We start from the raw sequence: 27,608 nt of genomic DNA on the forward strand, positions 1-27,608 counted from the left end.
GGTGACAGCCAGCTCCTCCTCTCGGGTCAAAGAATGGGATCTGAGTGCCCATTCTTAGGAATGCCTATTCAGCCAGCTCCACAGGACACAGAAGCATGCTGGGCTCATCGCATACCAGGGGCGTAACAAAAACAGCACTTTTAACACATTTTGAAGTAGGCTGGTCCCGCCCACCAGCCTACAGGGTTGGGCATCTGGCTTCTTCCTGCAGACCAAGTAACACAACCAGCTCTCCCTCTTCCCTGTGTGCTCCCGGTGCACAGGGCTGCAGCCCTGGTTTTCTCATCTGCCAAATGGGTAACTGCAGCACCCGCTTCAAGGGCGTGCGAGGGCTGAAGGCGGTAACGTGGATGAAGTCCTTGACATGGGGGCAGGCACAGAGTTAGTACCAAACAATAGCTGCTGGTTTTAAGAACCAGCTAGCATGAGTGTGCCTCTGCACAGACAGCCCTGAATTACTGGCTGAATGCTCCCCGGGAAGCATTTTCTCTAATGAAAACCTAAAGCCCGCTTCCCTTAGGGACCACCAACAAGGTCTCACTTCTCTTGATCCAACTGTGCAGGCACCGGCTGCTCCCAACAAATCCTGCTGAAACCGACAAATGGGCATCTCCCCTTTCTCAGCTCTAATCTAAGTGGTACCAGAAAACAACCAAGTGGCTGACCACTGGGAGAGCTGAACCCCAGGGAAAAGGAACAGACGTGCCTGAGAGAAAAAGCTTGATGACACGGAAATTCTCTAGACAAGAGGTGGATGGAAGCTCAAAGGGGCCTGGGTTTGTGGATCCACCTGGTTTACAAGAAAAAACAAGAAAATAAAATAAAGGGGGAAAAAAGGAGAAAATAACAAAGAAGGAAAGATGGAAACTCATGGGAGCAGTGACTATTACCTGAAGATCATGAGGGCCCTTGACAAGAGGCGGCTAGGTTAATGTGAAGGTCAGGGTTATGGTCATTAACTGCCCAAACTCTCAACAAATCGCCTGAGTAGGCTCTGAATGATCCATTCACGAGGGACAAAATTACAAAAATTACAAGCACGCTCTGCCTCTTCAAATGTTTGAGGACAGGCCTAAATGCAGAAGTCCAGGAGCCCCGACTCCAACCCTGGGGGACAGTCCTTCACTAAGAGCGAAGGCTTCCCTTTAAAAAAATCAGCCCAGGGCTCGTCCCAGGGAAGGTCCCAACAGCTTCCCTCGGCTTAGGATGTGAAGAAGCCCCAGGGAGGGGAACCTCACTGAGGGATTTTCAGAGGCAGGAAATTCTTGAAATAAACCTCTGGGTCTTGCACATGTTTTTCAGTGTCCTTACAACCTAGGTTCATTGACCAGAAACCAAGGAAGGGCAAATGGCTCTGTGCCTCCCTTTCCCTCAGCATTCTCAGCTGTGGTCATAACTGGCTCTGTGACATGGCACCGTCTCCATGGTGACGTGCTCACATCACGGACCCCCCAGGGCTGCCAGCACAGGCCCATCACAGGAGAAGGGGAGCCCACCCACCGGCACCCCCAACGCCTCAATTCAACACGCGCAGGAGGGCCTGCCCGGTGCCAGGGCCCGGATGTGGACGCACCTACCGCCAGAAGTCAGTGTGCGGGGAGCGAAGAAATCGGAACCCGGGCTGGGCATTTGAGATATTAAGTAATTTCAGTTATTTTTGTTAGATATGATTATGGTTTTGTGGTAATGTTAAAAAACATCTTTAAGTTAGAGATTCATACTGAAGAATTTACAGGTGAACTGAGGTAAGATCTGGGATCTGCTTTAAAACATGCAAGGGAGATGGAGGTGAGATGAACCAAAACTGGCAGAATGTTTGCCACCGTTGAAACTGAGTGATGGGTACGTGGCAATCTATGAAAGTATTTCTTCTCTTGACTGTGTTAGAAAGTTCCCATAATAAGAAAACAGATGCCCTAAGCAGAGACAATCTCAGCAAGGTGAAGAGAGAACGGTCCTAAGAAGGCCGTTTCCCAGCCAAGAGCTGGAGTCCTGGCAGGCGCCGGGGCGGGCGGGGGGGGCAGCCCTCCTCAGCAAGGCCTCACCTCTCTTGCCCTGGCTTCCTCAACTACAACACCTGCTTGGGTACCTCAGGGTCTTATCAAGGCCAAGTGTAGTCCAAACTATTCATTCCGAGTGTGCGGTAGCAAGTCCCACCTCCGCTCACCCCCACGGAAACCCACTCACAAACCCATTCGGCAGTGATTCGCTCACTAGTTGCCCGCTTTACAGAAAAGCCAACTGAGGCTCAGGAATGGGAAGAAATTTTGCCAATAGGGTCAAAGCAGGAAGCAGTAGAACTGAAACCCGAGTCTAGGACTTTCTAACCCCCGGTCCAGTTCTTATCTGCCACCACTGAAGCAAATGGAAACTGCCTGAAGGAGAGTCATTTACTCATCAGGCCAACTGACAACACAATTCTTCCCCCCAAATTTTTAAGTGAGTTGGAAAAAATAAGACACATGCAGAAAACAAATTAAACAAAACAGTATCCCAAGAACTGCCAAAGTGAAGTACGAAAACACCGGACAAGGTCCTTAAACACTCTGCATTTCAGCTGTGAAGGGAAGGCAGTGGATGGACGGATGGAACTCCTGTGGGAAGGATTCCCCGAGAGCACATGCGCAAAGGCTTAGCACCAACCTGGCCCAGAATAAATGCTTCAGAGTAAAAACTATCTTTATGCAGACATAAGCCCAATACAGTCCTTCCAACAATGAGTAAGGCAAACTGGGGCACTGAACAAATTTGACCGAAGACATTTGGATAGTTGCGGGAATAAGAGGTGCACAGAAAGGCCCAAGGAGCCCTGGTGAAAAACCAAATGGGACTTATCCCAAGATGGACAGAAAGTAATGAGACTCCAAGGGAAATTCAAAGTCCCCTAAACGCTAGAGGGAATCCTTCACCCCCACAGACTGCATCAGCCCTGGGGTTCATCCAAGCACACAAACCACTTAAACAGGACATTTCGGTAGAGCTTCAAACAAGCTGACTGAGAAAAACCTGTCCTGCTCTAAGAATCTCACCGAGTCAGCCCTGGCCGGTGTGGATCAGTGGATCAGGCACTGGCTTGGGAACCAAAAGGTTGCCAGTTTGGTTCCTGATCCGGGCACATGCCTAGGCTGCAAGCCAGGTCCCCAGTTGGGACGTGCACAACAGAATGACATTTCCTAATCTTTCTCCCTCCCACCCCTCTCTCTGAAAATAAAATCTTAAAAAGAGAAAAGAATCTCACTGAGTCAAAGTGTGATAGTCTTTGCCCGAGTAGCTATTCTTCCACTCTCACTCCTCAAAACAGCTCATGTGCTTGATAAAGGTATCTCTCTGATCCAAGTTTCTCCTGTCAATCAACCTCTGAAATTTGCTTCTCAGCAACGAAGAGTTTCTTAACCTTCCCATGCCAACCATGCTTCAGACTGCTTAAAGCTGGGAAGATGGTGGTTTGTCTCCAAGGACAAATGATGTCTATTATTCCAGAGAGGAAAACCTAACCGGTTAATTTGTGAGCTAAGGCGGCTCCTTATTTATAACTTTTTCAGAGCAGTCAATTTAGTTCCATTCAGGCAAGACAAAGTATTAATGTTTTCCTCTTAAAAGACACCTGGCCTAGGACTCTATACATCACTACAGAATTTCTCATGAAGAACTGCAACTGGTTCTTTGCAAGGGTACTTCGCCGGAAGTTGGAACAAACCAGCAGCTGCAGTTGCTGCAGGTCTGCCTTCAGCGTCACAATGTTTCCACTGGCCAAAAGCGCAGGAGCATTCAGCAAATAATGGCCTGCAAGTGCACCAGAAAGGAACACCTGATTTCCATGGCAAATATGGTAACATTGTTATTAGCTGGTGGCGCTGTGTTGCTACATGGATATACACAGCAACACAAATTGGGACAGAATGGAACCTGTCTCCTGCTGGCAGTCACCCCAAAGGAACAGGGAGATCTATAATCATCCCAGCTGGTATAATAATGAATTGTCTCAAAACCAACTCATAAACTGATGCCAACTGAAAGCACTGTATACCTATTAAAATATGGCATGATTGAAGAAACAGAGTACATTTTAAATCTTAAAAATAAGAACTGCAATTATCTGTCTAGGACTCTTTATTAATTCCTGGTCACCTGTGGGGTCTTGGCAGTCACCCCAAGTTTGTCAGGGCCCAGCGCAGAGCCAGGTACAAGACTGGGTGGTTGCTCAGGATTTATTCGACACACACACACACACACCAACTTCAGCAGCCCGCCCCCTTTGTCAATTTCATTAACATAGGCATTGGACCATTTCCCTGGCAGCAACCTGGGTCACCTAAAACTCGCATGAGGTCATGGAGGGGATGTCTGTAGTTGCAAACTCATTCACCAGCATTTCCTGGGGCTTCCTGATAGGCCAGAGGGTGGCTGCCGAGACACCATCCATGATCAGGCTACCAGCCGAACAGGTGACCATGGCTGCCAGCCTCCCCCTCCCACCCCAGGGATTCGACCTGCTGAGAATGCGGTTCCCAGGATTGTTCTGGTGTCCCGAGCAATGGCAGGGCCCGGAATCCCAAGGAAACCTAAGCCCTGCTGTCCGTTAGGAAAATGAGGAGGGCAATATTCCAAGCCACCTGCAAAAGATATTTAGCCAAGTGTCACTGGCCTCTGAGCCCAGCTCCCTTGAGTCAGGCCATGCAGGGATGTTAGCTGAGATTCGCTTCTACACTGGGCTTCAAGAGTCTCCAGTTACTTCTAATGAATGGAAATCCCTTCGATTTAAAGGCTCAAAAGCCCAGGCCTAGGCGTCTACGTCCACTGGAAGGCATGGAACACGGGGATGACGGGGCCACAGCAGCCCCCGGAGGGGCGGTCAGCACATCCCGCTCCCTCAGGGGCCAACTCTAAAGGGAATTCTCTTCTGCCACCTCCACCACCACAACAAAAATGACGACCACAGCTGCGGGCAGGCACACCAGGCATTAGGCCCAGCATACCAGTGCAGGGGCCAGGAAATGTCCTTTATAGGGCCGGAGAGTAGATAAGTGCTTTAGGTTCGGCGGTTTCTGTCCCAACTACTCAACTCCACTCTTTAGCACAAAAGCAACCACAGAAGACAGACACAAATAAGAGTGTCTGTGTTCCGATGAAACTTTACTCAGAGTAACGCGGTGGGCAGGCTGGCTTTTTGGCGCGAGGGCCAGCTTGCCCCATCCTGTGCAGTGGCTCTCAAACTCTGACCTTGACTCACATCCCCTCCTCTACGTTTCTCTCAGAAGTTTCACATAGCCTTTGTTGCACTCTTTTTCTATCCCCTTCCATTTATTTTCAAATACAGGAGACAAATCAATACATGGACACGACATCCTCCTACGGCTGCACGCTGCAGGTTGAAAAACACCATACCAGATCCTGGGCAGCAGCGGAGTGCAGAGCTCCACTCCGCGGCCAGGCGGCCAGGGTTCCACCTCTGCCTCCTGCCCTGCTCGCTCTCTGACCTTGGGCAGTGACTTCACCTGTTTCAGTGTCTCAGTATAGAGCTGACGTGAGCCAATGCAGAGGCACTCAGAAGGCCCCTGGCAGGTAATCTTTGATCTTCACATGACAGTCGGGCACAGTCACACCTTTCGGAAGGCCAGGAAACTGGCTGACTTAGAAGGCGAGTAACTGCGGTCTGCCTGACTCCCACGTCCACGGCTGTCCACCACTCCCCACCCTCTGTCTACCGTAGGCGGGCCAGCCCTGGTGTGGCGAGAACAGGCAGCGTCTGTGCCGTATTCAGCTTTACATCCCTGGAGTTTCTGGGACCCCCAGACAGGAACAACTGGGACAAGGAAACCAGGTGCTGAGCTTGCTGCTGAGCCAATATTTTCAGATGGATCTGCCTGAGATCTAGCCACCGAGTCTAACCTCACAACTCATTTTTAAGGCAACTACCTTGCAGCTGGGTATTGGGAGCTGTAGAAGTAGCAGCCCCTCCAACCACGGCCAGAAGCTGCAGAACGTAGGTCAGACGTGGGATGGAAATATGAGGCCTGGTAAAGACCGTACCAACCTCTGCCCAACTCTAAATAAAGTCCTCAGGAGAGAAGGGTTCCTTGCACATGCCAAAAACTTTTCTGCTCCAAGAAAATCACGGGACAGGCCTGGCTGCTGAATGGATGAACAAAACCTTCACTGACTCAGCCAAATCACCAGGCCTGGAGCTGGGGCAGACCTGGCTCGCTTCTCTAAGAGGCTCTGGACAGGGTAAAGGACTTGCATAAGGTGATGTGACTAGTTAGCAGTGGGTGAGGCGCTAGGGCCCAGCTTTCTCAGAAGGCCTTCCAAGGCCGCAGCACTGACTCAGATCCTAAGTGCGAAAGATGAACAAAGGAAGGTAGTCAGCATGAGCTCAAGAGAGCATGACTGTCCTAGCATCTATAATAAGGGCATTATGCAATCAACAAATGCCCTAACATGGCTTCCACTTAGCCTCAACCCCAGTAGACTCCTTGCAATTTTATAGGCTGACCAGAACCCAACTAAGTGAAAGATAAACGGCCTTCCTTCAAAAATACAGATGTTATTCTTTCTTCTGTTTACATATCAGACTGTAAATGATATTTAGAATTTTTCTCTAGGAAGGACAGCAGGGAGATAAAGAAACCAAGACTCACTGGACACCAGGCATTGTGTGGGTGTCCTGCACATGCCTGTCCGACCGCGATGACTCTGAGAGGTGGGCGCTCTATCTGTGCCCACTGCGCTCCACAGGCGGGGCCAGGCCTGGGCAAGCTCATCTGCCTCCAAAGTCCACTCCGTTCCTTCACATTCTGTTGCCCCACCGACGTTTGGAGGATCTCACCACTTGCTTTACAAATAGGGAGCTGAGTCACCAATTCACACACATATGAAATGACAAAAAAAAAAAAAAAAAATACCGGATCCTCTATCCAGAGCAATCTGACCAGAAGGAAACTATGCTCCTGGCAAATAACCTGTGTTCTGCTAGAGACTGTCCCGACGGCAGGATGCAGCAACGTTCATTTTGCCATCAAGTGACCGACTCAGGAATTTATTTAAAAACTGCCCATGTAACCTCATTATTGTTACTAAAGGAGTGAAAAAAAACTTGCACACTGTCTTCAAGACTGCATCTTGGTGAACTACCAAAAGCAAGAGGTCTCCAGCAAAGACTAGGCTGATATTCAGAAGGCCAAATGCACGGAATCTGGCTCCCTCCTCCCAACAATGTCTCATCTTAATTTATCCAAATGAACGTTATACGCCACCCTGATAATGAGGCAGCTTTCCCACTCTTTCTGTAAGATTCTAATCACAAAACCAGCCTCAAACCATTTATTCTGACAGGATCCCCTCCATGTATGAGCCAACTTGCTGCTATGGGTCCTCGAATCAGCTTACCAAATACCAACTGCTAGAAATATCAGAAACCATCTTTTTCTCTCCTCATTGTGTCAGTAATGTTGCCATGGTACAGACAAGTGCCTTGCTCGTTCAGAAACTCAGCCATTTCACTCTTCGCACTGAATTAGTTTCCGTCACAAAACCTCCTAACCTGGGTCAGAACCAGTCGCTCCCGTGCTTGGAAGATCTCGTCCACAGGGACCAAAATTAGATTCTCTGGAATACAAGATATCCACAGAGGCTTGGAAATAGTTTCAGTAGCAATCTTCACCATAAAGGTATTTACTGCAACCGGATCTGGCCTATACCAGATGGTTCTGGGATTTGATCTCCACAAAAATGTTAACAGAATGAGGCAACCCTAAGACATTCATTTCTCTCCTTATCAGCAAAGGGAAGATATCTAACAAAAAGGAGCAGAGGTCGAGGCATTATTAAATATAAACTACTGAACCAGCCCAATATGAACCTGTCTATATTCAACTAGACAGAAACACACAAATTCAGAGTCAACCACTCATCTCTAACTTCCCAGGTAGTCAACAGCTGGGAAAGCCTTCATTTCCACAGGTGCAAAACAATTTTCCCTTGGGATCAGCCTTCCTGGCAAATGAAAAGCCACCTTTGTGGCTCTCAAAAATAGCTCTACGTAAAAGAAAAAAAAAAAAAAATTCTGGCTTTTCAAGAATTAAAAATTTAAACCTTCAGAGCAAATTGAAACCCCATCTGGGAGACAGGACAGACTGTGAGTTAGAAAGCCCTACTGGGGAATCCTTTTCTTCTTTTTTTTTTCCTTTTGAAAAGCAAATTTGAGCAGAGTAAGAAAAAAAATAAGGGCTTTAGGAACCAGAATGTCCATGTTTTCCTGGTCACAAATGACTTTGTTTCTCCTGGGAGACTTTTATTTGCTTTTTAAACTCTCCCCAGAGAATATGAAAATTTTAAAGATTCTAAGTGTATGAGAGTTGCTGTTAAATCAGGGATTCTGAGTGACACCCTTTTTTGTTTTTTTGGGTTTTTTTGCACCATCCATTAATTTGAATTTTAACTAACACTGGTACATCAGTTTTGGGGAGAAAAAAGGCAGTACTGTGACATTTCAAAAACAAAGGCTACCACAATACAGTTTGACATAATTACTGGGGTTTCTTGGATTTGATACATGAGATTTCTTTGAGGACCAAAAAAACAATAAACCCTTGTGTTGATATGCCTGAGCACTTTTTAAATGTTTAGGGAAATATTTTTAAATTCAATGATTGCTCAAATTTTCACTGACAAAGAAATCCCATTTCATTAACATTTCAAAGTAGTTTTTAAATTAGCACCCCTCCACAACTTAGTAGCTCCTGAAACTTGGAAGGTTCATCTGTTAGCATCCAGTTTCTGCACTTGGCTCCTGGAGGAGGAATTTCACAAAGGAGGGGAAACTTTAAATGCAATTCCTTTTCAGCTGACCCTGAGCACTGGACAGTGTGTTCAGTTTGTGCTTCAGACATTTTTTTGCAGGATACTGTACTGTTTGGACACTTCTTCCTCCCACAATTGACTTTACACACCTAAGAGCATCACTTCCCAGAAGTTGTGGGCACACTGAGAGGAAGAACAAGTGGCCCACTGAATTGCAATTTAAATGCAATTTACACGTTTCCTCATCTGAATGTGACCTTTTTCTCCTCTTAAGAATGGAAAAAAGGAAACAGGATCTCTTGGAATGGAAGAGGGCTGTGTGTTACAAAGCTTTCTCTAACAAAGTATGTCAGGGACCAAAAGTGGGCAAGAGGGAAAACGGAACTTCAACGTGTTTTTGTCTTTTAACAGGAGAACTTATGCTTGTAAAACACATCAGAAGCACAGTGTTTGGTTCTGCAAGTCATTTCTGTTGCTGTTTTTTTCCTTGTACTCGTAGGAGAGGGGGCACTGAGAGCTGAAGGAAGTGTTCTCTCCACCATGACTGGGCATGTAACACGTTTGTATCAACTTTTCACCGTCAGGCATGTGCTTTCGAACAAAGAACAGTGGAGACAAGGAGAGGAGACTGGGTATTGACACACTTTACAGATTTGGTGCTTAAACAGTACTTTACAAATGACTTGCTTAATTTAAACGTCCATCACCATAAGAGATATTGGAGTAAAATAAGAAAATCGGATCTACTTGAACCACAATCTTTTGGGGGGGGGGAGTGGGGCAGAGGGGAGGGAGAACCTTAACTTGAATGTAAGTATCATAAACCAAATTCAGTAACCTTGTCTCCTACAAATGGACTTGAAGTATCCACTTTCTTCAAAGATGAAGGCTGGAGACAAAGCAATGAATTGAAATGACAAGAGGGATATCAAGGGCTTGAAAACATGGGCCTTTTACATAGGTTTTTGTCATGTTACAGTAACACACTTTTTTTTTGGAGAAAACTGTGTACGTCAAATTTTAAACATTAAGCATCGAAAGGATGTGCAAGTCTAAAAGGGCTCAACAGGGTTAGAATCCTGATTTGAACATATAAATTTACTCTCTCAAGCATCACTTTGATCTAAAGGCGAGGAGGAAGGCAGGCAGGAAAGGGACAAAAAGAGGGAGATAATTGAATTACTCAATAAAAGAGGCTACTTACCATCCCAACCCATTGTAAGACATACACTTCTGACATAAGAGAACTCCTTAGAGGTCGAATAAAGCCTGTAAGCACCTTTGAGTAATGTACCTGCCCCCAAGGGGGGCCCGGAAGCCCAACGTGGGCTTAGCGGAACAGACCTTCGCTAATCTGTTTATTTCCTGGAACTGGAGTCAGGCTGCGATGGGCTGCGATTCCCAGGACGATACATTTAATTAGAACAAAACAGAACAAAACAAAAAAAAAATTGTTGTAAAAGCTCACCAAACTGCTGCACTTGTGTCTCTGAATGTGGGTGGCATTTCTTTTAAAAGGCAAAGTATGGTCTGTGAAGGAGAAAGGGAAAAGGGGAGGTGGGAGTGGGGAGAAGGGGCTGTGGTGCCTGGCGGGGAGGCCCTAGCTAAGACCCCTGTCGGGGGCGACGGGGGGTCCTCAGCGGCTCCCCAGCCCAGGCAGCGACGGGGCAGCCATCTGTCCAGCGGGTTCTCTTCCCCTCCCCACCCCCGGCTCCCTCCAAGACTCGCTTTCCTGCCAGCTGAAACCCTCCTTCCATTTCCAAATCCCCTCTCTAGCTACGCTTCCCCTGCCCCACCAGGAAAGAGTGGGCGAACCCTGCACCCCAGCCTTGCGCTGGAGCAGGGGAAACGGGGCCCCAACCTCGCCCTGAAACGCGCTGGGCTGGCCCCTTTATCGCCCTCCACAGAAGGGTGTGGGGCGAGCCCATTTCGCAATTAATAAACGCGAGGGGGGGCGCTCCCTTTCACCCCCTGCCAAAGCACAAGGAAGCCTCGTTCTCTCTTCCGGAAGGGATGGCGCCGTATTTTAGCCCGAAAGAAGAGGAAGCCCCAGAAGAGGGGACCGACTTGCTCTCCCCTCTATGGCAGGGAAACCAAACCTCTCCCGCTCCCCGCCCTCCCCCCCAAACCGCATCACCTACCTAAAAAAAGCGAGAAGACCCCTCCCTTTCATGGGGAAGGGTCTTCTCCAAAAGAGGCAAGGGCTTCCATCAAAGGGGCTAGCGATCCCCCACCTTTTCTGCCCTCTAGGGAATAGCCAGGGAACACCTCCCGCCAAAAAAAATACTGCAAGAGCCCCCCCAAAGAACCCCCCCACTAGGAGGATGGAGAAAGGACTGAACGAACCCCACTTTCTGCCTCCTAAGAAAACTAGGATACCTTTCCAAGTAGGGCAGGGCACACCTCCCCCAGGAGAAAGGATACTGCCGGGGGCTGGGAGACCCCCAACTCCAAATCCCCAAGAGCGGGGGCTGTTGCTCGAGATCTCCCCGAAAAAGGGTCCGGGGGCCCCTCCCCCCACCCTTTCCCTGAAGCCAGGCGACCGGCAGGCGGGCCCGTGGCTGCAAGGTCCGGGCGCTGGGGCAGCCTGGACCCCCCGTGGGCCTCCGCAGCCCCCCCCGGCGCCCCCTCCCCAGGGCGGGCAGGCGGGCGCGGGGGGTCCGGGGGGCGCCTCCTCACCTTCCCCTCAGCATGGCGCCCAAAAAAGACAGAGCGAGTGCGAGGGAGAGCGGGCGAACGCCGCGAGGGGGGGGAAACGCATGAGGCCAGAAGAGAAAGCAAGCGAGAAAGAGCGAGCGAGCGAGAGACACCCACCGACCCCGCCCTTCCTCCTCCTCCTCCTCCTCCTCCTCTGCGGCCCGGCCCAACATGGCGGCCGCCCCCCTTCCTCCTCCTCCTCTTCCTCCCCCCGGGGACGCTGCCCCGGCCGGGCCGGGGGCCTGACCTGTCGTCAGGGAGCGGGAGGCGGTGGAGGAGGTGCGGGGTGGCCGGGCAGGCGTCGGGGGAACACGGAGGAGGCGAAGGCGTTGATGGCGGCGATGGCGGCGGCGGCGATTCTGATGGCGGCGGCGGGGGGGTCCCGGGCGCGGCCTCCATAGTTCCTTTGGGGGGGAGGGGATGTTAATGCACGAAAAAGGACTGCTTGGGCGTGGCGGGAGGGGCACACTTCAGCTCTGAGGGCTCCTGATAGGAACAGGTATATATTTTTTCGGTTTCGGAATCACCTCTGCGCCGACCTCCACGTAAGCCGCGCGGCCTAGGCCTCGGCGGGCCGCTCGCCGCCTGCTTTCTCCGCAGCCCGCTCCTGGGGGTCACTCGCTCACGGGCAAGGGGCCCTCATTGGGGCGAGAGCCCCCCCACACACACACACCCGCGGGCCCGGGAGTAGGACACCCGGGGTACACGGACACTGGTGGGTGGTTGGGTGTAATTAGCGCGGGCCGCGCGCGATGGAGCAAGCGAGGGGGAAGGGGGAAAGAGGAGAGCGAGCGAGAGGGGTTAAGAAAAAAGGATTTTAGGGAGAGAGAAACGGGCCGACTGTCTTGTCTGTCTGCCCGCCCTCGGTGCCCTGGCTGTCCGGCCCGCGCCGCAGTCAGAAATTCACACAAAATGGCGGCGTAGCCTGGACAGGCTGGGAGGCTAAGGCGGGAGGAAGGGTGGGGTGGGAGGGGGAATTGGGAGGCGGAGGCCGCGTCACGTGAAGGAGAGAGGGTACGGACTGCTCTCCCGAAGGGCGGCGAAAAGAGCCGAAGGGAGAGAGTGAGACCGAGGGGAGTCGGAAAAAGCCGAAAAGAACTGAGCTGGAGACAGGGACAGGCGGAAAGAGCCGAAGGTGCTGGTGGGGGAGGAGCTAGGGAGAAAAACAGGAGGTCCCTAGGAGCCGGAAATAGCCGAGGCGGATCGGGACTGGGAAACAAGGAACTGAGGTTATCCGTAAAGAGCCGAAGTCGGCGTCGGGGTGGGTGGCAGGAGGCGGAAACAGTCGAAAGAGGCCGCGCGCGGATAAGGAGGTTTAGAAGGAAGGAGCTCAAGGGCGGGCTAGAGAGGCGATTAAATAAGAGAGCAAACGATTTTAAGTAATTCACTCGAGAGGATGCGGAAAGAACCGGAAATTGCTAGCTTGAGGGAAGGAGGGAAGAGTAGGAAGTTTTAGGTGGAAGGATGGGAGGGAAGGATTTCGGGCTACGGAGAGAAAAAAATAACCTAAAGCCGGAGGCCGGGTGCTGGAGTTGTAGGTTTCCGGAGAATGGGAGGATGGAGCCAGGCAGGCGGGCAGATGATGTCATTAGGGACCTCGGTCAGTGACTTCATCCCTGGGCGGTGCAAGAGGGCGGGCTTTGGTGGAGTTTAAGAACCTGGTGCGTGGTAGGTGGAAGGCTCTCAAGTGCTTTATTTGGAAGCCCTAGCCAGGTTCGTACAGTATGAGAACGTAAAATCCTTTGACCCTCACAGCTATACTCTGTGGAGCTATTGTTCTTCCCATTTAATGGGTGCAGACGGAACCTGGTATTTAAGTATTTGGCTCAAGGTTCTAGGATTTGCCATAAGCATCACAGATTTTTTTTAAACCATAGCTAGATTTCGATTGCCTCCTAGGAGTGACTAGTCTATGGACCTCTGGGAAGGCACTCACCCTGGAGTTTATAAAAAGGCATGACCTCGTCTTAATCTGCCTGGCTCAGTTGGTTGAGCGTCATCAACAAAGCAAAGAATTACCAGTTGGATTCCTGGTCAGTGCTCATGCCTGGGTTGCACACTGGTCCTGGTCGGGGCATGTGAGAGAGGCAACAGGTGGATGTTTCTCTCACCCGTGGATGTTTCCCTCCTTCTCTTTCTCCCTCCCTTCACCTCTCTGAATAAATAAAATATATATATGTGTGTATATATTTTTAAGTCATGACCTCTTCTTCTGAGAATTAGCTCTTGGATTATTCGTGGGTTCTGTGAAGGCCAGATGACTGGCCACAATCCCAGATGTTGATGTATTTAATATGGGACACACCAAGTGACGAAAACGGGCCCAGCATCACTTCCTCGTCACCTGAAATGGTAGCTTGGGACTGAACTCAGGCAAGTAGTGTAAATCAGGTCTCACACATCCAGTGTCCCACTTCCCAGCCACTGGTGGCAGATTGATTACAATGGATCCTTTCCAACGGGAAAGGTCACCAATTCACCTTCATTGAAATAATCACTTGTTGGAAATTGGTGTTATTTTTCCCTCTGGCTGCCCCATTTTTGCCAGCATTACCACCCCTGGACTTTACTATTTTCACAGTAAAATTTTTTAAAGGTTAAAAACATGCCCCTCACGTACAAATATTGTGAACATGCATCAATTATATTATTTTCATTACTGAGAGAACCAGCAGAAAAATAAAGCTGGTTCAAGGAATGAACTTGAGGAACGGGTAGGTATGGAGAGAGGAGGAAAGAATGCTGGAACCAGGTTGGAGGGTTTGATACAAAACTGGTTAATGTCTTTCAGGTTGTATTTTCTGTTGGACAAATATCATTTGAAACTTAAGAATCTTCCATAACTTTACCACGTCTACTCCCTAATCAACAATTAAGTAGTAAGTCCAAGTAATATCTAGAATGTCAGAAGGGCTTGGTATTGTCAAAGCATGGGAAAAAAATCTTACCTGATGAGATTTGCTGGTGTTTTTGTTTTCCTTGTTACCTAAAAGCCAGTGGCCGTCCAGAATTGTGGGATGGCCTGTGACGCTTCAGAGATGGCACCAGCGGGAGATCACATCTTGAAGGGGTAGGGCGCTGTCCTCCTGGGTGTGGTCTACAGTCTCAACCAGTGTTGTTTCGTCCATAACTAGAATACATGGAACTCAGAAATCAAGGCATAAAATGACACCTTTTACAGTGACCCATGTTGACACATTTACAGCATTTTTCCTTCCTATTCCCATTACCCTGGTCTACTAGCTCTTGGTGCGTTTAAAAAACTTTTTTGGACATTTTCGTTATAAGCACATGCCAATATTTTATTACAATCATGCATGCAAGGAAAGAAAGGTCTCCCTCTTGTAAGCCAACTAAAAGGTTTGCTCTCACTAGGGACATTTTATATGACAAGAAAAAAGTACTGAGATGTCCTAAGTTAAGCAGGCCAGTGGAGGGTGAAAGGAAGAGATCAGAGATGTTAATTAGTTAAGAACTGCAGAGCAAAACCAACACAAGCTTATGTTCCTGAAAGTACATTGAAATTTTGAATTAATTTCCAGGTGGCTATTTCTGAGATTTTCTAGAAAGCATAGCCAAGGTTGGTGGTTTCTGCCGGTTAGAGAATTGCTTGGTGTGAAAGTAGAGTGACCAGAGTAGGGAAGGAAGACGGGAATTCCCTTAAAAACACTCTGGAAAATAGCCAGGCTGTATGAACTACACAGCTGCACAGATACCAGCGCTATGATTCAGCAATTCCACCCAGGAGTATATATATCTAATGAAAGTGCATACCAGGAGACACAAGCAAAAATGCTCATGGCAAAACCATTTGAAATAGCCCCTAACGCCTTTGGGCTCAAAGCAGCACCATGGCAGTTGGCAAGAACAAGCACGTTATGAAAGGTGGCAAAAAAGGAGCTGAAAAGAAAGTGGTTGATCCATTTCCTGAGAAAGATTGGCATGAAAGAACCAGCTATGATCAATATAAGAAACATTGGTCCTGACCGGCGTGACTCAGTGCGTTGGGCAACGTTCTGCAAAATGAGAAAGGTCGACACTTCAATTTCCAGTCAGGGAACATGCCTGGGTTGCAGGTTCGTCCTGGGTCAGGACGCGTAGGAGAGGCAACCAATCGCTGTTTCCCTTTCACATTAATGTTTCTCTCCTACCCTTACCCCTCTCTAAAAAAATAAATCAATAAAATCCTTTTAAAGAAAATGTTTGAAAAACACTAGTCATGGGGACTCAAGGAACCCAATCGTATCTGATGGTCTCAAGCGTCGTGTTTTTGAAGTGAGCCTAGCTGATCTGCAGAATGATGGAGGTGCATTTAGAAAACTCAAGATAATTACAGGGGATGTTCAGGGCAAAAACTGCCTAATTTCCATGGCGTTGCTCTTACCCGTGATAAAATGTATTCCATGGTCAAAAAAGGGCAGTGTCTTTTTTTTTTTTCTGCTAGACCATGACTGAAGCTCATGTTGTGAAAACTATTGATGGTTATTTGTTTTGTCTATTCTGTGTTGGTTTTACAAAACAAAACAAACAAACAAGCAAAAAAAAAAAAAAACCCTCAGATTCCAAAGACCTCTTTTGCTCAGTATCAACAAGTCTGCCAAATCCTGCAGAAAATGATGGGAACTATGACCCAAAACGTGCAGACAAATGACTGGAGAGGAGTGGTTAATACATTGATTCCAGAGAGCATTGGAAAAGGCTTGCCGATCTCTTCATCCGCTACATGACGACTTTGTTCAAAAAGTCAAAACACTGAGGAAGCCCAAGTTTGAATTAGGAGAACTCATGGAGCTTCATGGGGAAGGTAGCAGTTCTGGAAAAGCTATAGGGGATGAGACCGGTCCTAGAGTTGAATGAGCTGATAGATATGAGCCACCAATCCAAGAATCTGTTTAAAATTCAGAATTTTAATGGTGGCAAATAAAAAAAGAATCCTACTTATGCCCTGGCTAGTGTGGTTCAGTGGATTGAGTGCCAGCCTGCAAACCAAAGGGTTGCCGGTTCAATTTCCTGTCAGGGCACATGCCTGGGTTGTGAGCCAAGTCCCCAGTGAAGGGGACCACAGTGAGAGGCAACCACACACTGATGTTTTTCTCTCTCTTTCTCCCTCCCTTTCCCTCTCTCTAAAAATAAATAAAATCTTTTTAAAAAATCCTATTTGTGATATTAAAAAGAAAGAGAGAGCCCCTAACTGGGAATTACCCAAACGTCCATTCACAGGAAAACAGACAGTAAATTGCAATATATTCACCACTTCTGAGAACCCCTGGGTCACTGGGTTAGAAGAGCTAAATGGCAAAATCCTTTGCAGCACATCTTGGACCAGCTAGAGAACCTCCTTTTGCATAGTACCTGAGCAGCCTCAGAGCTTTCTTTGCTTATGAGTGAGAGCAAACTTCCCAACCATGATACAAGTTGCCTCCAAAATTCCAAGACTACCAAACATTGTGACTTTATGGGGTGTGTGTGTGTGTGTGAGAAAAATTGTAGCTTTCAGCAACTTGCCCTTTATCTTGAAAAAAGAAATTGCAACATACCTTTCCCTCTGGATGCCCAAAGCATCTTTGAGCTGGCAGGTTCCTGTATTTTTCTGAGATGCAACCTTCTGTGATGCCCCTAAGTCTGACCAATGCCTTCATGGTACCTGTTTCTTTCTGCTCTTGGAACATCATTATTTTTTTTTGTTGTTTAATCAAGGTTTTATTTATTTACTTTTAGAGAGTAGGGAAGAGAGGGAGAAGAGTGGAAAAGAAACATGTGAGAGATACATCAACTGCCTCTCACAAGGCCCCCAACTGGGGACCTGGCCTGCAACCCAGGCCTGTGCCCTGACTGGGAACTGAACCGGTGACCTTTCAGTTCACAGGCTGGTGCTCAATCCATGGAGCCACACCAGCCAGGGCTTTTATTCTAACAAAGGATCTTATTTTTCAAGTTCCTGGGGTGGCCCTAGGTGGGTTCTTTGCACCAGAGATGAGTGGTCCGCTGCAGAGATGAGTGGTCCGTTACACTCTGCAGAAGGTGGAAGAAACACCAGCAGCTGGCTCCAACTTCTAGAAACCCCTGGGGAAGAAAGGAGACTGCTGACCAGAGAGGCATTACGGTGTGTTGCATCCTGCTGATTGCCAGCTCAATAACTGTGTCCCCTTTTTTCCTTGCTAATCCAACCCTGGATGTACTGGGGAGATATAAAATCCTGCGGCACACCAAAAAATAGATTTTTTGCCAATCTGATTTTTAAAAATAGGCATAATTTTGATTCACTCACACCGGACAGCTATTGTTGTGTTGGCTGTTGTATTTTTTTTTAATTGACAATCTAAGGGAAAAGAGGTCAGTGCCCCCTAACTAAAGGAGTATTGCATGTTTTAAAAATTCTTGCAGCACATGGATTGAAACATCACTGGTCTACTTTGTTCTTAAGGAGATGAGGTTGCCCCCTAGGGGACATTTTGGAAATTATTGATGGAAATTAATTTTGGTTGCGAACTGATTCTCAAAGGGACAGTATTGCTCCTTTGGGGGCGTTTAGAAATTTAAGGGGAGTTCTCTGGGCATCACAATAATGAGTGGGTTGTTACTGGCACTAGAGGACAGGGGCCTGGGGTAATGTAATGTCCTGCAACGTGACAATGGTATTGAATGATTCCTTAATAAACGAAGTTAGTGATAGTTCTTAAATAACGGAAATAATTGTTTATACTACATTAGATTAAGCTATAATGCTGAACTTTTCCAGTTCTTTTGGAATTGCGTGCATAGTAAAGTCAGGGTAAGACTCTTGGGAATTTACAAGTGTACAGTATATCACCATTTGGAGGGTAATGATAATGTTCTGGAACTAGATAAAGGTAGTGGTTGCACATGGTGAATGTACTAAACGTGACTGAATTGTTCACTTTAAAATAGTTAATGTTAGCCCTGGCTGGTATGGCTCAGTTGGTTGAGAGTTGTTCCGTAAAGCAAAAGGTCACCAGGTCAATTCCTGGTCAGGGCACGTGCCTCGGTTGTGGGTTCACTCTCCAGTCACTCTCTCTCTCTCTCTCTTTCTCCCTTCCCCTCTCTCTAAAAACAAATAAATAAAATCTTTTAAAAAATAAAATTAAATGGTTCATTTTATGTTACATAAATTTCAACTCAATTTAAAAAGTTTAAAAACATATACACCCCCAAACTTGACAATATACCATTACATTAAATTTTCCCTACAAGCTTTAGAAAAGTATATGGGTGAAGAGAGAAAAGACACTTTAAAAACTTTTACTATTTATTGATTTTTTTCTTTTTTAGAGAGAGAAGGAAGAAAAGAAAGAGAGAAACATTGATTTGTTGTTCTACCCTCTTATGCATTCATTGGTTGCTTCTTTTATGTGCCCTGACCAAGGATAGAACCCATGACTTTGGAGTATCAGGATGATGTTCTAACCAACGGAGCCATCATGCCAAGGTTGGAAGAGAAGGGACACTTTTAGATATTGAATGAGTCTAGAAGTGCAGGAGAAAGTAATTTATAGGGCAGTTAGCTATATTTTCAGGGCTCTGTCACAAAGTGATGATTTTGCAAGAGTTACTTCATAACCACCAAGAGCAGCTCAGGTCATTTCTTAACCAGCTACAAATGACCACATGCCATGGATCTGCAGGGTCACTTTCAAGATCAATCTATTAACTAATAAATCATTTAGTGCTCCACATCTGTTTCAGCATTTCAAAACAGTTTGACTCCCTTTGTTTTTCTTGCTGGGATCCACGTACATTGCACTTTAATAACACAATGGAACTCAGCATAAGTATTTATTTCCAAAGGCTTATCCAAAAGATACTTGATACAGCCCTCTGCTGCCTGGTCATTCCATGACTTTTAAACATCTTTCCCGCACAAAGAGGTTATTCGATCCTGTCACTGGCCTTTTCCTCCGGAGATCTGGAAGAATCACAGCACAGTGGGGTAGCTTGGGATTCAGCACTTGAAAATGAGGGTTTTAAAGAACGGTTTGTTATGGAAAAACTCAAACATGTACAGAAATAAAGGGAAGAATACAATGACTCTTCATGTACCCATCACGCAGCTTCGGGATTACAAACTCACAGCCAGCCTCGGTTCCTTGCTCCCAGCCCCCGACCGCTCCCCAACTCTGCTAGATTTAACCCAAATCTCTGACTTATTCCATCCAGCTAGCTAAGTCCCACATATGCATATATAATTATTTCGACATATGTCATTACATATTTAAAATACACTCTTGGACCTGTGCTGGGTTACATAGTGTTTCCTTCCCACAAATTCATGGCCTTCCTGGAACCTCAGAATGTGACCTTATTTGGAAATAGGACCACTGATGATATAATTAATTAGATGAAGATGAGGTCACAGTGAAGTAAGGTGGGCCTTTAATCCAATATGACTGGTGTCATATGAAGACAAGAGACACAGACAGACACATACAGGGAGAACACCATGTGACAACGGAGAGGCTGAGATTGGCGTGATGCATCTGCAAGCCAAGGAATGCGAAGATTGTTGGCAACCGCAAGAAGTTAGAAGAGGAAAGAAATGATTCATTCCCTAGGGCCCTCAGAGAACTCAAACTTTCATTTCAAAGCCCCGAGACCTCAGACAATAAATTTATGTTGTTTTAAGCCCCCCTCACTTACGGTGCTTTGTTATGGCAATTGAATGTGGTAGAACCCATCCCAGCCACCACCCTTTCTAAATTTGTACCTTCCTCAACACCAAGCAGCCTGACTTCCCCCATTCTTCAACTACGGAATGGGGTTATGAGTTAATCAATCCAATGACATGCTGAAAGTACAAATGGGGTGCCTTAAAACAACAGTTTATTTTCTGTGTCACAGTTTTAGAGGCTAGAAGTCCAAGATCAAGGTGTTGATGGGTTGGCTCTTTCTCAGGGATGTGAGGAAGAATCAATTCTATGCCTCGTCCCCTGGCTTCTGGTGGAGGCTAGAAAGCTTTGGTGTTCTTTGGCCTATAGATGCATCATCCCAGTCTCTGTCTTCACCTTCACATTACCTATTTTCTGTGTATCTATATCCAAATTTCCCTTTTTTTTTTATCCTCACCCGAGGACATTTTTTCATTGCTTTCAGTGAGACAAGAAGGGAGAGAGAGAAACATCAATGTGAGAGAGAAGGCTTCCTGTAAGCGCCCGGACAGGGCACCAAAGGTACCTGGAGCAGGGATCAAACCCACAACCTGGGTATGTGCCCTGACCAGAATCGAACCCACAACCCTTCGGTTGCAGGATGATGCTCCAACCAACCGAGCTACACCAGACAGGACAAAATTTTCCTTTTCTTGTGAAGACACCAGACATATTGGATGAGGGCCTACACTGGTGATCTTGTTTTAACTTGATTACGTCTGCAAAGACCCTAATTTCAAATAAGGTCACATTTATAAATAGCATGGATTAAAACTTGAACGTATTTTTTGGGGGGGTGGACACAACTCTATCCATAACATGTTGTATAGGTGAAAACCCATCTATCTGTATAACGAAATATTTATAATTTATTATAGGTATTACACTTTATTAAAACTTATTGGTTTTTAGCGCTGGCGGGGTAGTTCAGTTGGTTAGAACGTTGTCCCAATACGCCAAGGTTGCAGGTTCGATCCCCAGTCAGGGCACATACAAGAAGCAAATAATGAATGCATGGATAAGTGAAACAACAGATCGATGTTTCTCTCTCTCAAATCCATTTTTAAAAAGGGGTGCAGAGCCATGAGGATATCCGGAGCTCAATCTGCTGTCTTTTAAGCAGCCCTAAGACTTATGTATTCCTAACAGGGAGAACAGGAAAAGACTTGAGACGAGAATGAAGCAGCGCACAGATCTCTTTGTTCCATGGTTCTCCCCTTGACGGCATTTCAGAATCATCTGGGGAGCATTTGATAAAAATCCCAATGTCTCAGCTCCTCCCCAGACCAATTACTTGGAGTCTCTGAAGGTGGGGCCTGGGCACCATATTTGCTGAAAAGCTCCCCAGACAATTCTAATGTGCAGGTGGGATTAAGATCCACGGGTTAAGGCTGAGTAGTCACCTGGGTGGAGGTAATTGTTTAATCCTTAAACCCAGGAGCCTGATCTACCGAGTAAGTGTTTTCTACCCTTTGAATTACAAAGTCTCCCTTCTGGCAGCTGTTCTGATTAGCTGGTGCTGAAAAATGAGCTGTTCCACGGGTATATACCCAAGAGAATTGGGTGCAGGGTCTGGAAAAGATACTAGTATATCCATGTTCACAGCAGCATTATTGATGATGGTCAAAAGGTAGAAACAACCCAATGCCTATGGGTGGATGGATGAATGGATAAACAAAATGTGGACTATACTTATAATGGAATAATTCAGCCTTAAAAAGGAAGGAAATTCTGACACATGCTACACATGGATAAACCTTGTGGACATTGTGCTAAGTGAAATAAGACAGTCACAAAAAGACAAATGCTATATAATTTCACTAATATGAGGTATCTGGAATAGTCAAAATCATGGAAACAGAAGTCAAATGATAGTTGCCAGGACCACATGGAGGGGGAAATTGGGAGTTTGTTGTTTTTTTTTAATTGTTATTTTATTTACTTATTTTTAGAGGGGGGAAGTGAAGGAGAAAGAGGGAGAGAAACATCAATGTGTGGGTGCATTTCGTGTGCCCCCTACTGGGGGACCTGGCCCACAACCCAGACCTGTGCCCTGACTGGGAAATGAACTGGCAACCTTTTGGTTCGCAGGCCAGCGCTCAATCCACTGAGCCACACCAGCCGGGGCTGGGAGTTGTTTAATGGTTATAGTTTTCGTTTTGCAAGATGAAAAAGTTCTTGAGATTGGTCTCACAACCATAGAAGTAAATATACTTAATACTACTGAACTGTACATTCAGAAATGGGTAAGATGGTACATTTTAAAGTATGTATATTTTACCACAATTTTTAAAAGAGTGCTCTGTACCTGACAGCTGTGACTCAGTGGATTGAGTGTTGGCCTGTGAACCAAAAGGTTGCTGGTTTGATTCCTGGTCAGGACACAGGCCTGGGTTGGTCCCAGGTTGGGGGTGTGCAAAAGGTCTATGTGTCTCTCACACATCAATGTTTCTCTCCCCTCTCCTTCTCCCTCCCTTCCCATCCCTCTAAAAATAAATAAATGAAACCTCTTTTTAAAAAATGGCCTGAAAATTTAGTAGCTTGAAGCAGCAACAATCATTCCATTATTTTTTTTCTTTTTAAAATGTTATTACATTTAGGGGGGAAACCTGAGTTAATAACATTATATAAATTTCAGGCGTACAACTTCATCAGATGACGTACTGTATACTGTATTTTGTGCTCACCACCTGAAGTCTAATGTGCTTCCGTCACCATGGACTTGACCCTCTCTTTTCATTATCTCTCACAGTACCTGTGGGTCAGAAATTCCAGAAAGGCTTTGCTGGCTTGTCCTGGCCTGGGATGCCTCATGAGGTCACTGACTACATGGCTGGAGCTGGCACAGCGAAAGGGGCTGGGCAGGCATCTCTCTGTCTTTGGGTCATTTCAGGGCGTCTCCGTATAGGTCCTCCTTGTGGGCTGGTTGGGATTCCTGTCAACATGCAGCCTCAAGGGGGTGGGACTCCTCATCTGCTTTGTCAGCGTTCAAAACTCAGGTGTTCCCATGAGGAGGGTGGAAGCAGCCTCCCCTTCCCTGACTTAGCTAGGAAGTTAGTGTCCTTTCTGCCACGTTCTTTTGGTCAGTTGCCAAAGCCAGTCCAGTTTCAAGGGAAGGGAACATATATCGTCCCACCCCCTCAAAAGGAGTGGCCTCAAAGAGATGTTACAAGAGCATGTAGGACAGGAGATAGTGTTGTAGCCATCTTTGTCAAATGCAATCGGCTGCAGCAACGATCAAGGGAACTTAGTGAAACCCCTTCATTACTTCCTTGGTTGGCATCATTTAACCTTGGGAATACTTGGAGTTAAATATAGAAATGTTCACATGACTCAGATCTCTGGAATTAATGTTTCGGATGAAGAAATTTGTGCATGTTTGGCTTTTTAAAAAAAAGACTTTATTTATTTATTTTTAGAGAGGGGAAGGCTGGGAGAGAGAGGGAAACATCAATGTGTGGTTGCTTCTCTTGCGCCCCCTCCTGGGGACCCTGCCCGCAATCCAGGCATGTGCCTTGACTGGGAATCAGGCCTGCTATCAATCCACTGAGCCACACCAGCCAGGGCTGTATTTGGCTTTTTATATGCTCGAAATGTTTAAGAGAATGTGGCCTACTGAAGTTTCCTGGTGCGATTTGTAGTTCTCAAAACTTTTCTCTGCAATGAATCGGGATAAATGATATATGACTATTCACTGGAAAGTTTCTTTTTGTAAACTGGAACAATTGTCAAGACAAAACTTTGTGACAAAATAAAATAAAAATTACCAAATAGTGTCAACTATTCTCATTGTCCCCGAGCTTCAACCCACCTGGACCCCCTTATCTCACCCTCTGGAATAGAATAAGGGGAAAGGTCATGGTTGGAGGCTGGATCAGGGGTCAGGAAAGCAGTTAGGAAAGGGCCTGGCCTAGGGGGCCAAGCAGTAGTTGGAAAAAACATTACCAATGTGAGAGGCGCGTGCTTCCCAAGCTTGCTCATTTCAAACAGAGCTTTAAATCAATCTAAGCAAAGCGATGCTCATTCTGGAAGAGTTGACTTGTATCCTGAATGCTTTACGTTCTCTATTTGCCTCAAAGTGCAATGGTCACGTGCTGTAATTAAATAATTTATTTATTATTTATTTAGAGAGAGGAGGTGGGAGGGAGAGAAACATCATTGTACACGTGTGCACGTGCAAGAGAAACATCAATCTGCTTCCTCTCGCACGCCCCCCAGCTGGGGACCTGGCCTGCAACCCAGGCATGTACCCTGACCAGCAACTGAACTGGCGACCTTTTGGTCTGTGGGATGATGCCCAACCCACTGAGCCACCTTGGTCAGGGCTATTTTAACCATTTTTTAGGCATACAAATCAGCGACATTAAGTACATGCACATTTTTACGCAACCGTCAGCACTACCTTTTTTCATCACCTTTTGTGTCTGGGCTCTTTCACTTACCATGATGTTTTAAAGGTTCCTCATGTTGTAGCATGTTCTTCTTCTTCTTTTTTTTTAAAGATTTTATTTATTTATTTTTAGAGACAGGGGAAGGGAGGGAAAAAGGGAGGGAGAGAAACATCCATGTGTCATTGCTTCTCACATGTCCCCCACTGGGGACCTAGCCCGCAACCCAGGCCTGTGCCCTGACTGGGAATTGAACCAGCAACCCTTTGGTTTACAGGCCGGCACTCAATCCACTGAGCCACACCAGCCAGGGCTCTTCATTCTTTTTTTTTTATGGCTGAATAGTATTCCATTGTCCGGATAGACCCCACTTTGTTCATTCATTCATCAGCTGATGGATGGAGTGGGTTATCCCAACTTGGGCTGCTGTGGATAATGCTGCGATGAAGATTGTCATACAAGTGTCTGTTTGAGTCCCTGTTCTCAATTTCTCTGGGTATATTTCTAAGAGTGGAATTGCTGCTTCATATGGACCCCAAAGATTGGCCTGGGGAACTGAGGTCCCCAGCCATCAATCAACATCAACTTGCCAGCCATGTAAGTGAGTCACCTTGGAAGAGGCTGTTGCGCCACATGCCATCTGATGACTGCAGCCAAAGGTGACACCTGACTGCACTCTCATGAGAGGCTTTGAACTAGAACTTGCCAGCCTCCGTGGCTGATGTGACTAAGTAGATTGAGTATTGGCCTATGAGCCTAAAGGTCACAGGCTGGGGGCGGGTGAGAGGGAACCGAGATAAAATCTCTCCCTTCGTTCCCCTCTCTTTCTCCCTTTCTTCCACTCTCTCTAAAAATAAAAAATAAAATTAAAAAAAAAGAACTTCCCAAACTGCTTCTGAATTCCTGACCCACATAAACTATAAGAGATAATAACTGTTTATGAAGTCCCTCAATTTTCACGTAATTTGTTGCATATCATAGCCAATAGAGTGGGCATTGGGCAAAATTATTTTTTAAATGATATTGTGACCCTGGATGAATTTCTATCCCTTTCTGAGCCCTAGAGTTGTTATCTTCAAAAGGGGATGAAATGTCCACCCCTGAGGTATACAGAATATGTACCTCATGAGGCAGGAGCAGATCACATAGTATCAGCTTAATATACCACCAGCAGTAATACCTCCTCATGATGCGGGCCACAGAGCCTAAGTCTGACTCCTAGTTTCACTATTTCTAAGATATAAGGCTTTGTTCAGGCTGCTAATGCTTAACTTTGGTGGAGCTTAGACTTTTTATCTATGAAGTGGAAATATTAAAGAACATATCTAATTTTGTAAGAATTATAGAAATAACCCATATGAAGGCTATTTAAACTCCATGAGAAGGCAGCTATTTTCTTTCTTTTTGTACAATTTTTAATTCTTGTTCAGTTACACCTGTCCCATTTCTACTCTTCCCTGCCCTAGCCCCCCCACCTTCCACTTTCAATCCTCTCCCCCACCCCGTTGTCTTTGTCCATAGGTTCTTTTCTTTCTTTTTTACTGCTCTCTCCCTAGCACAGAGCAAGTGCTCAATGAGTACTTACTAAATAAATAATAAAAAGGCACCTTGCCTAAGGAAAATACGTATTAGCTTTTACCAGCCTACAAGACCCTACATGATCCCCCATCTGCTTCATCTATGATTTAATCTCTCACCGCTTGGCACCCCTCACTCTCCTCCAACCACCCAGCCCCCTCCACAGTTCAGCTCTGTCAGCACGCTCCAGCTCCAGAGCCTTTGCACCTGCTGTTCCCCTGCCTGGAAATGAGCCGTCTTCCAGTTAGTCACATAGTTTGTCTCTTCAGATCTCTACTCGTTGCCTCCCTTCCTGAGAGACATTCCCCGGCCACTCCTGTCACCCTGGGGTCCCATACCCTGCTTTATTTTTCTCCAAAGCATTTAGCTTGATCTGATTTATATTTATTTTTCTTTGGGCCCTCTTCATCCTAAGGTAAGCTCCATGAGAGCAGGGCCTCGTCTATTTTCTTCACCACTCTACTTCACAACCCCTCCAGAGCAGACGCTCCACAAATACCTGATGAATGAATAGTCTTATTATGATTATTTGGGTATCTTCGCGGGGGCCAAAGGCCGGGCTATTTGGGGGCTAGGATTGGCTGGAGTCTCTGTCACGTGACTGGCAGTCGCCGTTCGCCTTTGAAGCTGGAGAGGTCCACGTGGTCTCAGGCTGCACAGGAGGTCCCGGCCTCGGAGGAGTTACTGCGCAGGCTCGGTCTTAAGCGCAGGCGCAGACGCGCCCAGGGTGCGCGGCCGGCGGCGGTTGGCGTGAGCAGAGCCGGAGTGCAGGCAGCAGGAGCCGGCGCCATGGTGGAGAAGGAGGAGGCTGGCGGCGGCATCAGCGAGGAGGAGGCGGCGCAGTATGACCGGCAGATCCGTCTCTGGGGATTGGAGGCCCAGAAACGGTCAGGGCTGGTGCAGCTTGTGGGGCCGAGGGGTCTGGAGGGGGCTTCTGGCCTGAGGCATTCGTGGCCCTCAGGGAGCGGGAGGGGCTAGTTTGAAGAGAGGAGGCGGGAATTCTGTACCCGGTGATGGTAACCGTCCTGAGACGACTGCAAGGGTTGATTTGGGATGTTTCGGGAAAGTGTGGGAAACGGGGACATCCCGGGGGGTGAGAGGGTCGTTCTGAGAGATTGGAGGCCTCTGGGGGAGGGGGCGGAGTCCTAAGGAATTAAGAGGATTCAAACTTAGCGACGCGGACGCCCGAGAGGGGTGATGGTGGAGTTTAGGACGGGGGTGGGGGCTTAGGAAATAGGAGGGGCCGGGAATTCCTGGAAAGGATGAAGGTGGGGGAGGGGAGCGTAGTTCATTCATTACTAAATAGTGGGGACCCCGGTCTTTGCTGCACGCGGGGGAAGACTGGCGAACCAGACATGCACCTTACATTCGTGTCGCTTCTAAGGGGTGGGCCAGTCTGAAAGAAAGAGGGTTTTTGAGGAGTTTGGGGCCAAGTTAATTTTAGTGGGAGTCTTGAGAGGCTCAGAGAGTCTAGGGGGGTGCT

General features: G+C 47.0%; 2 protein-coding genes across 2 annotated transcripts in view; one reads left to right on the plus strand and one right to left on the minus strand.

Annotated features, from left to right (window-relative positions):
* ZC3H4 (zinc finger CCCH-type containing 4) overlaps positions 1 to 12,032 on the minus strand; it is a 37,396-nt gene extending 25,364 nt beyond the window's left edge. The window contains exons 1-2 of the mRNA XM_054588645.1: positions 12,024 to 12,032; positions 11,744 to 11,900 (exon numbers count right to left, since the gene is read on the minus strand). Of these exons, the coding sequence (XP_054444620.1) occupies positions 11,744 to 11,895 (152 nt within the window). The 5' untranslated portion in view covers positions 11,896 to 11,900; positions 12,024 to 12,032. The remainder of the gene's footprint in view (positions 1 to 11,743; positions 11,901 to 12,023) is intronic.
* Positions 12,033 to 26,845: 14,813 nt separating this feature from the next.
* Positions 26,846 to 27,608, plus strand: part of SAE1 (SUMO1 activating enzyme subunit 1) — a 61,998-nt gene continuing 61,235 nt past the window's right edge. The window contains exon 1 of the mRNA XM_054588646.1: positions 26,846 to 27,012. Within this exon, the coding sequence (XP_054444621.1) occupies positions 26,915 to 27,012 (98 nt within the window). The 5' untranslated portion in view covers positions 26,846 to 26,914. The remainder of the gene's footprint in view (positions 27,013 to 27,608) is intronic.

This window comes from Pteronotus mesoamericanus, unplaced genomic scaffold, assembly GCF_021234165.1.
Source record: "Pteronotus mesoamericanus isolate MK-2021 breed Mesoamerican mustached bat unplaced genomic scaffold, CSHL_Meso_final scaffold_137, whole genome shotgun sequence".
Taxonomy (NCBI): domain Eukaryota; kingdom Metazoa; phylum Chordata; class Mammalia; order Chiroptera; family Mormoopidae; genus Pteronotus; species Pteronotus mesoamericanus.